The sequence below is a fragment of the Alosa sapidissima genome, chromosome 16, assembly GCF_018492685.1.
Source record: "Alosa sapidissima isolate fAloSap1 chromosome 16, fAloSap1.pri, whole genome shotgun sequence".
Classification (NCBI taxonomy): Eukaryota; Metazoa; Chordata; class Actinopteri; order Clupeiformes; family Clupeidae; genus Alosa; species Alosa sapidissima.
Window position 1 is genome coordinate 10,800,146 of NC_055972.1, and position 13,109 is coordinate 10,813,254.

The 13,109-nt window shown below is 43.0% G+C and overlaps 1 protein-coding gene across 1 annotated transcript in view; it reads right to left on the reverse strand.

Moving 5' to 3' along the window:
- Positions 1 to 546: 546 nt before the first annotated feature.
- The window catches only part of pgbd5 (piggyBac transposable element derived 5), a 24,759-nt gene continuing 12,196 nt past the window's right edge, over positions 547 to 13,109 (reverse strand). The window contains exons 3-7 of the mRNA XM_042065894.1: positions 11,628 to 11,762; positions 10,482 to 10,662; positions 9,140 to 9,337; positions 7,603 to 7,708; positions 547 to 5,756 (exon numbers count right to left, since the gene is read on the reverse strand). Of these exons, the coding sequence (XP_041921828.1) occupies positions 5,561 to 5,756; positions 7,603 to 7,708; positions 9,140 to 9,337; positions 10,482 to 10,662; positions 11,628 to 11,762 (816 nt within the window). The 3' untranslated portion in view covers positions 547 to 5,560. The remainder of the gene's footprint in view (positions 5,757 to 7,602; positions 7,709 to 9,139; positions 9,338 to 10,481; positions 10,663 to 11,627; positions 11,763 to 13,109) is intronic.

A 13,109-nucleotide genomic window follows, 5' to 3' on the forward strand; every position in this document is an offset into this window, starting at 1 on the left:
CAGTGTAAACTCACATTAACATAAGGGTGGTGTTCAGGGTGTTAGAGGAGGCCATCGGACATCAGGGTGGTGTACTGTTCACACGAGCATCACAGACAGCAAACAACAAAGTTACACACAAGAGGACGAGTTAACACACACACACATACACACACACACACGCTCACTCTCACACACAGAACCCACACTCTCACCCAAATCGCTGCCCCCCTTTGAAATCAACCTCAACCAACATTGAAAACACACACAGGAATGATACAAAGCAGTTTCTACAGCCGACACGACAACATCCACGACATCCTTACAGCGCACTGTCATTTAAAGTTAATAGGTACAGTTCGAGTCACATTGAATTCTGGTTTGCTTGGTGATCAGATACCGTTTGAGTTTTGGTCCAGCCCTACAATCGAGACATTTCGCAAAACACAAGTGTGTTCTGCAGCGATCTGGCTCCCTCCCTCCCTCAAACACAATGGCAAACCTCTTTGCACCAAATTTGGTTACAGATGGAGCCTTTCCATAATGTGATTTCCTCCAGGACTCTAATGCTCGCCAGGAATACAAAAACAACAAGCAGCCACAGATGATTACCAGGAGCCCAATTCTCTATTGCTTTTCTAGTGCATCAATCTCTCAGCTGACCACAGGACACAATGTAGTGTATAAACAGCCACAGTCGTACCATTACTCACTCCTGACCCGTCCCCTAGATTAAAAGTCCCTCTGATCGGTCTGTGATTAAGTAGCACCTGTAAAGGCTTATATTCCGTCTGTTGACTGGTTTGTATAGTCTATGGAACTACAGAATAGCAGAGATGTAGCCCTGAGGTCAGCCAAGTTGGTTGGCTTCCAGTCACAGGAAGAGAGAGAAGACACCATCTGCATGGGTTCTCTTCATGTGAATACCCACCCATATCCACAGCTTGTAACATCTGCATAAGAAACACATCCAATAAACATTCATAACAACTAGAGGCAACCTCTAACTTACATCAAGCATCCCATCATTATTACACAAACTGTGAAGGTCATGTTGATGCTTGTGATGTGATTGCTGACTATTATTTATGAATGATTACACAGGTACTACAGAGGTCTTGACTACCCTCATTATTTCAGTCTATTTATCAGACACGCACACATATTCAAGACAAGAGAGTTCTTACAGTGCACATTCTGAATCTCAATAATAATAATAATAATAATAAAACAAAGTATGTTTAGAAACCATTACAGGCAAGACAATCTGTCCAATAATCTCCCATTTGCAGTACAGTTAAGAAATAGTGCCTGAAGTTACTGTTACATAGGCTTCCATGTGTAGTTATTTTGATAAATTGAATTACTATACAAAACAGGATATTGACTTATACTGTAAGTGGAAGTTTCATCCAGTTATTTACATAGACAGTGTTCACAAAAATAAACTACATCACCATTTCACAATAGAATAACTGTGATTAAGATTTGGGTTTTGTTTCTTTTTTAACATACACATATTTTTTAAATTCAGAAAATGATCTAGTAATTAGAGTGTTTACATACAGTACAGTTGCAGGCAACATTTTCAGAAATATCAAATCTGTAATCAACATAAGATAAAGCTACAAAATATGGCGTTTACATCCTCCAGTGTCAAAACGAAGCAAAAGTAAACGCATGATTCCCAAACAACACAGAAGATTGTGTGTTTTTGATGTAACAAAACTTCCCCAAGTGCAAAAAATGTTCCAAGATGTTGATGAAATGGTTGGGGAGTCAATGCCATCGATTGCATGCAGTCTAGGGGATGATCAGGAGGTTGTGGGCACTTGTATGAACTGATGACCTGCTAGAGACAGATTGTTTTCACTGGCTGTGTGCAGTAGCGATTACTGACTGGATGTGTGACAGATGTATGATGAGAACTATTAGGCAGTGAGAGCATCATTCGTTTCCATGTGCTCGGACCCATTCAAACCACTTCGCCTCACTTGCGATTCATGGGGGAAATTATGGCAACTTGACTTACACAAACGCACAAGAGCAGGAACACTTATGTCCCATTACGGACTAAAGGACCGATGAATCGATTCCTATACAGAGCTTCAGTCTGTAGGTGAATGAGAGACCATTGAGGGAGTTGATGAAATCCAACCTATCATTCCTTAAAAAACTTTTGTACAATAGAGTGTCATTCGCACAAGGACATGCAGCCCAGAATGCACAAGAACAAGATGTTCATTGCAGTGGCCACTGCAATCGACCTTACTTTTTCTAAAAGAAATATATCTACCACTACCCAGTATGTCTAATGCACACCATATATTTTACCTTTCTAGCTCTCTGCTTTCTACAGCCAGATACAAAAGAAACACAGTTTGTTTATTAAAGGATGCTGGAGTTTCTCATCAGAGCAAGGCACTGGGAGACCACACTGAACATGAGTGAGCTGAGTAAACTGACTTGGCCAGACATGTCTATGGAGGAGTAGTGACAGCATTTGACTTCTGGCTTTTTGTCTTGTGGTTGTTATGATCAAAGTACCACTACACTCTTGGAAATCTGCTAAAAACATCATCATCAGGACAGTGGGAAGACCGACTGCAATACTTCCCATCTAAGCAGGAGAGAAAAGAAATCAAATAATGTGTCTGACTACATCAATACCTTTCAAAAGTACATTAGCATGTATAGCAAGGTATTTCCTTAAGGTGTCTTTCCCTTATTGATTTACTCATTGACACTTAAAGCAGTATTGATATGGTATGACGGTATGGAAAAAAAAATCCATTTCCAATTTTGTGACATACACTAAATGTCTACCAGTGGTTCTCTAGCAGTAATTGGTTTCAAGGGGTCTAATAAGCAATGCTGTGCAACACAAATTCACATAGGAACATACACACATAGGCTCAATGGCAAAATACAGAAATGATTATACATTATAATGCTTAGCCTTTTTAACAGTATTCTCAGTATGCTAGACTAATGCTTGAGATAATTAATATCTACGACCATTTTTTTTACCTTTTAGAAATCTCACATCACCACAGAGAAGGTGAATATTCTCTACTCACTCTCCCCCTCATTCAGTTGCCATTCATTCTGAATCAATCTCCCCAGAGTAGGTACACAGTGTCTCCTCGCTCTCTTTCAAAAGCAGAGCCTGACTATACACAACATCAATAACCTTGAACTGGGTCTCAACCTCCCTCCTCTCTATCCATATTCTCTCGGAGATACACAAACAACAACGGATGGTTTACCCACTCCCATAATGACACAAGGTGAAGAAGACCTTAATCTATCTCGACAGCACTAATGCACTGAGTGACAACATGGCATGAATAATTCAGATGTGGCGTCTGTGTTATGTAATGGCCAGAGCTGCATGGGAGATGGGAGATTACCAGACACATTTAATGCCTCGTGGAGACTTTAAAGCTCATAAACGGAGTCATGCTTCCAAACTCAACAGCTTCCAAGTGCAAAAAGGAGAATGGCAAAAGTGCTGTTACTGAGCTGTCTGTCCAGCCTCACTCTGATCTAAAATAACTATTTCAATATATATTTCATTTTTATCATATATTATATCTACTATTTTCACAGTGGAAAAACATAAATGATTGGCAAAAAATATTAAAAATATTAGGCCGCATCAAAAGAAACAAAACGAGAACCTTTGGGAAGACTTTGGACGATCCAGTTAAAAGCATAGCTGTGGCACATAGTATCTTGCACTTATGTTGTGTGTACATAGCTTCCATTCTTTTGTATAGAGATTGTTTCCATGGTGATGGGCCATTCACTTGACTGATGTTGAAACATTGATGTAGAGTAGCCTACTGCAGTGATTCACTCATGACAGAGGGCACAGCAAAACGCATGTCACAAACATTAGAATAGACACTGTACTGTATATACTGACTACAGTAGATCTCTGGATGGGGCATGATCCAATATTATTCCAAGATCCTGAGTTCCTGGATCAGGCTGGACTTTTCATAGAGTAAGTTGAAGTCAGGAGCTGTTTCGAGACTTTAGTAGCCTACAGATGAGAGTATCTTTTAGTGACACTGGGGGGGATTATACAGTAAGTCCCTTTTAAGTGAGTTGACTGATGCATGGCTAGCTTTTGAACACTGGGACAAAATGTGAACAAAGAAAATAAATAACCTGTTCCAGGCATTTCTGTCAAGTGCCATGACAAAAATTGGCCATTTTACAGTGAGGCGCTTCCATGAATAAGCTAATGTAGCTCTCACTCACAACATCCTGTCTTGTTCCATTGGGTAAACCTTGGCCGTGGAAAGGTCAAAGGTCATGATTTTAATGGAGAATGGACATCAAACACCAGTGTTCATCTGATTCCAAGATTTAGTCATTGTCTCTCGTTCAGTGCATTCATTTGATACATCTAGTTACCGTATGATGAAATTGGTTAATAGCACACAGGAAAGGGAGGAAGATATGTCCAATTCAGTTCAAACATCTGTAAGCTTAAGGGAATTGTTGTTAGTCGGTTGGGAGTTCAGCCTTACAGATCACTTAATCTGGTTGAAGATCACCTTTGAAATTGAGATGATCCAGGGATGGCTCTGCGGTGAGGCAATGGCATTGATGGCATCAATGAATTGGATTTAGCTCATTCTCATCAGGCACTCAGTATTATGTATCACTGAGTGAGTGTTTTTTTCAGCAATCATTACCTGAAGATAAAGTAGTCTGCACTCATAAGTGTCCAGCATCAAGATTTAACCCCAGGTAGACATCTACCAATGAGAAAGAAGCAACACCCTGCGCTGTGGTGTCCTACACCCCCCCCCACCCCCCTGCCTGTAAAGAGACTAACCAGAGGCAGCTGTTCTAAGATCACTGATCCTTCCCTTTCAATCTGCAAACGGCTCTTTGATTCCTAATCAGTACGTACAACATTATCCGTCCCTTCTGATTATGAGTACTAGATGAGCGGGAGGAGGGGGAGAGTGGTTCTCTACTGCAGGGGTCAGATTACTATTCACAGAGGGAGGGAAATCACTGATGGCTGTTCTCTTTTTTTTTTGTTGCCCACTTGTTCTCCTCTCCACAGCTACAGTGTGTGTGATTAACGAACACCACAGGACTCTTTTCGAGACGATCATTGCACGTTAACAAGGGCACATAGCACAGCACGTATGAAGGAGGGTTTTTTTTTATCTTGAGCATGCAGTCTGGGACACTAAGGTCGTGGGGAGAGACGTGAGATGCAGTGCACTATGTACACTGGGGCCCTGCTGTCTGCCAGAGGGGTCTTGGTACAGAGCTTCCGTTCCTGTTCTGTGATCAGTCCGTCACCCGCCTACTCCATCCAGACTTGGCACGGCTTGGGTTAGACAACTGACGACAATCACAAGATGAATGCCTCCATAGTGAGTATAGAGGCGCAAACATTTCGCTTTGACATAACAGAGTCTATGTGGGGTCAGATATCAGTGTATATGTGTGCTGTGGGTTTGTGTGTGACACAGTGTGTGTATATTATGTATGTATGTGTGTGTAGGTGTGGGTGTAGGGGAGAGATGGTGCAGTGGAGAGACTTCTACTGCGTGGGTGAACAGTCGTCCAAGTCCAGGAGTTCTCTGACCAGCCTCTCGCCGAACTGCGCCCGGCTGTAGCGCTTCACGTGGTACGCATCGGACATCTTGTACAGGATGTAGGCGTTGTTGATGGCAATGCTGATGGTTAGCCAGAACACCTGCTGCCAGGTCTTGTTAGGTTTGTGGAAGATAAAGTACCTACAGGAAAAAACATAGAGAAAGACAGAGAGAGAGAGAGAGAGAGAGAGAGAGCAGAAGCGATTCATTAGCAGAGAACACAAAAAAGTCTCTGTAACTTCTAACATCTCCTGTGAAGCCCCATTTTTAGTTCTCAATCAGAGCCTCTGATTACAGTGCTTGAGCTTCAGCATGAATGAGACTATAAATGGCTGCCTAAATTAGCCTTCCTGTTTTTGTTGCTAAGTTCACGCTGAACTACAGTACTTACACAGGTAGTTAAACCACTGTCTGTATTAAAAAGCCCTATTAATATGCAGTACTGATCTTAAAGCCAAAATATCTAGATCAATGCAATATTATGAAATATCAAATTATAAAAATTCACTTGAAAAAAATATACTTATATATTGCACTTAAAAAATGTATAAACACACACAGTAAGAATTTACACAGCAAAAGAATACATCAACCCTCTATCTGGCTCAACTCAAATAAGATCTCATGCAGTTACTCTTATTCACTTGGCATCTTGACACAGGCAAAGATTGAACACTTGTTACACCGGCATGCATTTCTTCGAGCAGAAATATGATTGTTTAATAACATTCTTTGTCCTTATCAGGAGGACCTCGATTCCATTATTATGCCAGAGCAGCCAGACCATTATGCACAGAGGTGCGCACACTGATGCACACGGCTGGGAGTGCAATCTGGAGGAGTCTATGAGGACCTGGAGCCCATGCTGAATAATACCATCTAATTACTGCAGAGATAAATTAGAGACAAAGAAAGGTTAGACAGGCGCTAAGTGATGTTCTCTCCGCTCCGTACAATGAGTTGCCACTGTGACTACCGAGTGCACGTTTAGTCTTAATTAGTGCCTTGTCTCGTTATCTCTGCAACCAGTGCTAACACATGCCGTTTGTTCATACAAATAAAAACACTTGACTATATCTACCTTCATCACAATTGCACACTTCCTCCCACTGTTGCTGGCAATATTGTTCTAGAGCATACTGGCTGTAAATGTTAATGTAAATAGTACTTCAAGTGTTCTTGAGTACTCTGTATGTGCTCAACAAGGTGTTACTCACATGTTCTCCAAGTTTCCCTAAAGGAGAAAAACTCCCAAATGATTCCTGAATGCCAGTGGTGCATACTCACATGCAAACTTGGACAACAATTCAAACACAGTGACATTTACAGAAGTGCTCCGTCAAACTCCCTGTTTAATATGTGAGTAAATGTCAGCTGGATATTTGTGATCGCAGATATCTCTTGCTGCTTTGAGGTAACTTAGTTCTAAATACTGCTCTTTTGGATGATATCTTGCACATTTACAATAGCAACAAACAACTATCTGGACAAGGACACTCAAACCAAACTCACAGCATTCAGACCAACCCAGGAAGATATAGCATAGAAAAGACACCAGACCGCCGTGCATGAAGTGTGAGCGATTCTCTGAGCCTTAGAGAGGAAAGTCATGAGCAGCACACAGAGTTTGATTCCTCCCAAATCCCACTACTCCAGTGGAGTGAACCACACACACACTCACCCAGTCACCACTAACCACTTTGGGCCCATGGGGGGGGGGATCTGGTCAGGAGTCACTTCGTCAAATCAGATAGATAACACATGGAAACAATAGATTTGTGTGCTTTTTGCACAATCGATTTGGACGGCCCGCACAGAAGCATCATGCAGCACTAAGCACTAACATGCCCGACCTCATGCCACACACGCTGTGAATCTCATGCTCATAACTGTGCCACCAATGTTAGTGTTGCACCACTGCAGCTGGCACCATGCCAAAGGGCAGCAGCAGGGCAAAGAGGGGTGGAGGTGGAGGTTCAGCGCTCACTTGCTGTACTTGTCGTCGTATTTGCAGATGTAGCTCAGGTGCGCCGCAAAGGCCTCCACGGCGAGTGGACACGGGATCTCCCCACTTTTCCTCTTGATGATCACCCCTGGAAACAAGACAGGAAATGTCACACACGTGGTCGGGGTGGGGGACGCCCAGAGAGAACGCGGAGGGGATTTCCCCGTTGGCGGCATCACAGATATGGAATGATAGACCTATGTGAGGTTTGCAGAGCGTGCTCATATAAGAACTATAATATGTAGATGCACAGTATATGTAGATAACAATAGCAATACCTATGCATATATGGCTGGATTGTGTGTGAGAGAGGAGTGGCTGGATGGATGGATGGGAATGGTCAAATCAATTTCCCTAATTATTCTCATCTCACAGAGGTGCACACAAATAGCCTTATTTTACTACATCACCAGCGAGGCCATTATCCATTTGCCAGGCAAACTGTATTGCTCTGCATAATTCAGTCACACACACACATTAAACCACAGATGAGCCAAGCTCAAATGAAACTGAACCAAGCATTGTAAGCTGATGTTGTAAAAGGTCAATGAACTAGGTGTTTACGAAAAATAAACAAATAAACAACCAAAGTGTGTGATCTGTTTAATGAATAGCCTTAATTGGCTGGGAATTGTTATGTTCCCCCAACATCATATTCCAGCCATTAGCAGCCTTTTTGATATCTTAGCAACACACCCAATCTCCATCTGTTGTCTGCATTAAAGGCATCTTGAGATAGTCTGTGGTAATTATGATGGAATACACTATGGTGCTGCTGAGTAACATAGCATGCAAATTGTGATGAGAGACTCAGAGTAACGTGAATGCATTTTTTGGACTCATAAATTGGTATCTTATAATGAGAGCCAGAAAATGAGACCTAAAAATAGACAGGCTGCAGAGCAAGCATAATAAGAAGAAGACCAGAAGAATCTCCTGTAACATTTTGCCATATTCTCTCAGATTGTCCCTAGTCATCAGACATTTTAAGCCAGAAATGTTGTGTTGGTGACAAATTGGAGAGTCAAGGTAATACCTTATTCCTCTCAAGAGATTTTTTTTAGGATTTGAGATTAAATTCCTGTTCTACTGTAATTTCTACTAAACAGTCAAACTTTATTCTGAGATGGATAAAGGCAGTGAATGCCTGTCTTCAAATAGCCTGTGGGACAAAGCACACAAGCATGTCTACTGACATGAATGATTTGTTATAATCTGGTCTGACATGACATTCAAGGATTTACAACAGAATTGTGGATATGAATAGTACCAGCTGTTCAAAATCAGTGTTGATGACATCGCTGTTATACCTAATAAATGTAGAATGCGATATGAAGGCCTGTCAAAAAGTGTACAGTGTTAAAATAATGTACATATATCTGAAGAATACTGAGAGGAAAGGAACGAGTAGTAGAGTAGAGAGTAGTTTGGAGGAATGTAGCTATGTTCCTGATCTGGTTCACTGAGGCGATGTTGAAGCTCAACCCCTCTCTGCTCAACCTCGAGCCCCTCACCTCACCTTGTTTGGTGGGCGAGTATGCGTTGGTGAGGAACCTGAAGTTGCCCTTGTTGTACCAGCTGATGAGGGACATGTTGCCCTTCATCATGGTGCGGGACTGGCCTCGGGCCTGGGGGCCGTCCGTGTTGATCAGCATGGACTGGGGAAGCCCGGTGCAGTCGCTCTTCTTGGTGCTCAGCAGGCCGCAGCAGTAGATCTCTGCCCAGGGAGAACAGTGGACACACAGAACTCATTAAAGATGCTCTGTGTCTGTGTTTGTGTACCTGAAACTTCACTAGCTGACAAGAGAGAATGCCCTCTGTTTCCTCTACTTTATTTGAACTTCACATCAACAAGCCTAGCAGCATCCACACAAGAGAGGGCTAATTAAACTTGTGTTTAATGTGATGGCAACACACTGTGAAATCACTGAATTCACAATACTCTCTCTCCAGAGTGAGTCCTTGTTTTTGGGGGGTACTCCATTTTGTTCTTGCCAGTCAGGTTGGTTGTTTACAGTCCTGTACAGCGTGTTCAAGCCCTGCAGACGTGACAGACTACAGAGAGAACAGGTGCGCAGACACAGGTGCCTGATTAAGATCTGATGATGAGGTTCGGCGCAGACGCGAGGACAACACAAAGACGGCCGGCACTTAGCCCCCTCTGGCTCTGCCAACTCATGCAGAGTGTGTCTCCATTTTCTGGGTCTTTGAAGATTTCCGATTGACGTGTTGTAACCATGGCTACAGGACTGCTGAACACTTAGAATTCTCTATTCTTACATCTGGCTTACAGCGATGACACGGTGAGAGAGTAGAACGGAAAAAAATGCTTACGGCAAACTGCTCAGTATATTAAAGTCTCAACCTGATATTCCCTTGCAGGAGGAAGCCATGGACAACAGAAACGAGCACATACACATTCTCACATCATCACAGTAACAATTCAAGGTTGACTTTTTGCCCTTGGTTATCCTGTCTGAGGCTATTATCACATGTTAATTAAAAACTGCGGGGGGTGCATGAGACCACAGAGAAATAATAAATAATATAATGGACAGATAATGAAAGTAAGGATGAAAGACAGACAAACAGAAAGAAAGGAGAGAAGAAAAGGAAGAGAGAGAGAGAGAGAGAGAGAGAGAGAGAGAGAGAGAGAGAGAACGGCAGGAAAGGGACAAGACAGAAAGGGCAAAATCTCCACAGGACACTGGTGACAGATAACACAGAAAGAAAGAAAGAAAGGAAGGAAGAAAGAAGAAAGAAAGAATAAAAGGAATGGGGGAAGAGGACAAGAAAAGAGGAGGTGAAGAATCAGACATGTCAACACAGAGAGATCATACAGTAGCTGTGCAAGAGCCTACCCTGTTTCTCAAAGTCCTGGAAGAGGTTGAGACTGGTGATGCTGGGTCCGGTGAAGATGACAGAGTTGCGACCGGACAGGCTCTGGCACAGCTGCTTGGCCACCAGACTGTGGAGCTGAAGCTTGTTCTTCAGAGTGTCCAGCCCGTCCGGCCCAGGGCCCTCTTTCAAATGGACAGAAATCTGAAAGGAGAACCAGATCAGTCATCTTTTAATCACCAGACCGCTATGATCTTCACTATCCATCAAATATGACCATGTATGGGTTGTTTGTTTACTGTATGCCAACTCATATACTTTTTGACTGATTAGTTTTCCAACAACTAAGCTGGGTCCACTTCAAGTCTTGCTGTATTTAAAACCGTATTTAAGGCTTGCCTTCACTGGTGATCCCACTTGGAGCTGCCCAGCTAGGAGTGTAATCCCATGGCTCACGTGAACTTGTCGACCAATCAAGCTGCTTAATGCAGACATCAATTAATACTCTCCGTTTGGATGAAACATTAGGCAAAGCCATTACTTCTTGGCCTGCTCTCGTTTGACTCTTGCCATGTTACAGCATTCATTTTCTTTATTGGGCACCCACCATGAGCAGAGTGCAATTAGGCTAAGTGGCCAAACCCTTTTTATTGCCCCATCTGGGTCTGAATGAGATGAGGAAAAGGACTAGCGTCTATTTATTTTGTTACATTGCAGTCTGGATGCTCTGGCAAATTCAATCACCATTACTTGGCCTTTTTGGCGAAAAGATGGCCAGTGGTCTATAAAAGCCTTACAAAAAATATAAAAATTCCGGAGCATGGATATCTTGTTTCTATTCATTAGAAAATGTTAATGAACAAGGAGAAATAAATCGTATTTCAAATCATATTTGGTCATACCCACACACTATACTTTGCTGGCTCTGCTGAAAAAAATGGCCTTATGGTCTAGCCACCTCATACACTGTATCGGAACTGTTTTTACACACAAACTTATACACACAGAAACTATAGAATACACTGCATACATACATCTATAAAACATTTCTTTAATCCTTGACGGAATAATCCAAACAAAAAAATGAAATATGAATGTGACCTTGAGTGGCGGCCGGCAGCCTGTGGTCTGCATTAGAGCAGGGGGAAACCCAGAGAGCCATAACTCACCTGGCAGATGAAGCCCGTGGACGTGCACTGGCGCACCCACAGACTGAACTTCCGTTTCTTCCTCTTACGCAGCTCCCGCTCAGTGCAGGTGGTGATGAAGACGGGGTCCTCATCAATCAGAGGCTCGTGGATTACCTGGAGGAGTGTGTGTGTGTGTGTGTGTGTGTGTGTGTGTGTGGGGGGGGGGGGGGGGGGGGGGGGGGGTAGAGCGAGAGAGGAAGAGAGGCAGGAAGAGAAAGAGAGAGAAGAGTGGAAGAAAGGGAAAAAGTAACAAGGGAGAGTGAAAAAGACAGAGAGAGAGAGAGAGGATGAAAGATGGGGGGTGAAGGACACATGAATTCATCATGCCACAAGGACAAGGCCCATTTCTTGACTATGTAATAGAGCAGTTTAGTGGATTATCCACCACTAAGAGACAGCACACTTATCCTGTGCAACTAAAGAAGTTTTTCAAGCCTTAAATACATAATTGCTTTATTTATTTAATTTATTTAACCTTTTTTTAACCAGGGACTACTCACTGAGAGTAAAAGCTTATTTTGCTGGTTTGCTGGGAAGGTTTAGGGGCCAATGTAGCACCTACATCAACTGCAGGTTAAAGCAAGTCAAAACACTGAAATCCTCCACAGACACATCTCAACCAAACAACTACTAATTCCTCAGTGGCCTCTCCTGTTCGGTGCAGTGTGGAGGGGAACTGGTCAGCTGAGCGAGGAGGAGGCTAAGCCAGTGTGAAAGTGGCCTGTTATCCAGCTGACAGGCAGGGGCTGCCAGAGCTGACAGCGACTGTGGTGAGTAACTGGCCCTTTGCCACCAACCAATGAGACCCATTCCTGCCTTTGGGGGCTGGCATGGGTGGCAGCTGTTGCCATGGTGATACTATGGTGCGTGTGTGTGTATTTGTGTGTGTGTGCGTGTGTGTGTGTGTGTGTGTGTGGAACCTGGGAAACCAGGGCCACAGATGGTGTTTGTTTTGCACATGAGCGGGCCAGGCCTCCCGTGGAACAGTGTGAGCTTGCCGCTACAGTAGCTCACTGACTGGTGTTGGGGAGCTTAGAAGACACATGGATGTGCAATCACACAAAACAGCTGGAGAGGAAAGTCATCTCTGGACCAGACTCTAAGTCAGCCTCTCACATCATTGGGTGTGGTGGTTTGGGAGTCCTGAGCTAACTCATTCCTTGTAATCTTTCAATCTCCATGGTTTTTTTTGGCATGCAAAATTATGGAGGGAGTACCGAATCAATATCACTCAAATGACTACTGCTCTCCACCTTCCCTGAGAAACAGAACGCACTGATGGAGTCTTCCCTGCTCTTCCTAGTTCTTTTGGGGTGTTGTTTTTTGGACTGCATCAAACAGACATTGAATAAAATATTGATCAAAGCCAATTTCAAAGCATCCAACTTCGTATTCATAAATTCAGTGTGTTTGCCAAAAACAAGTATCACGGAAAGGAGATCTGACAAAAAATCCTAGTGT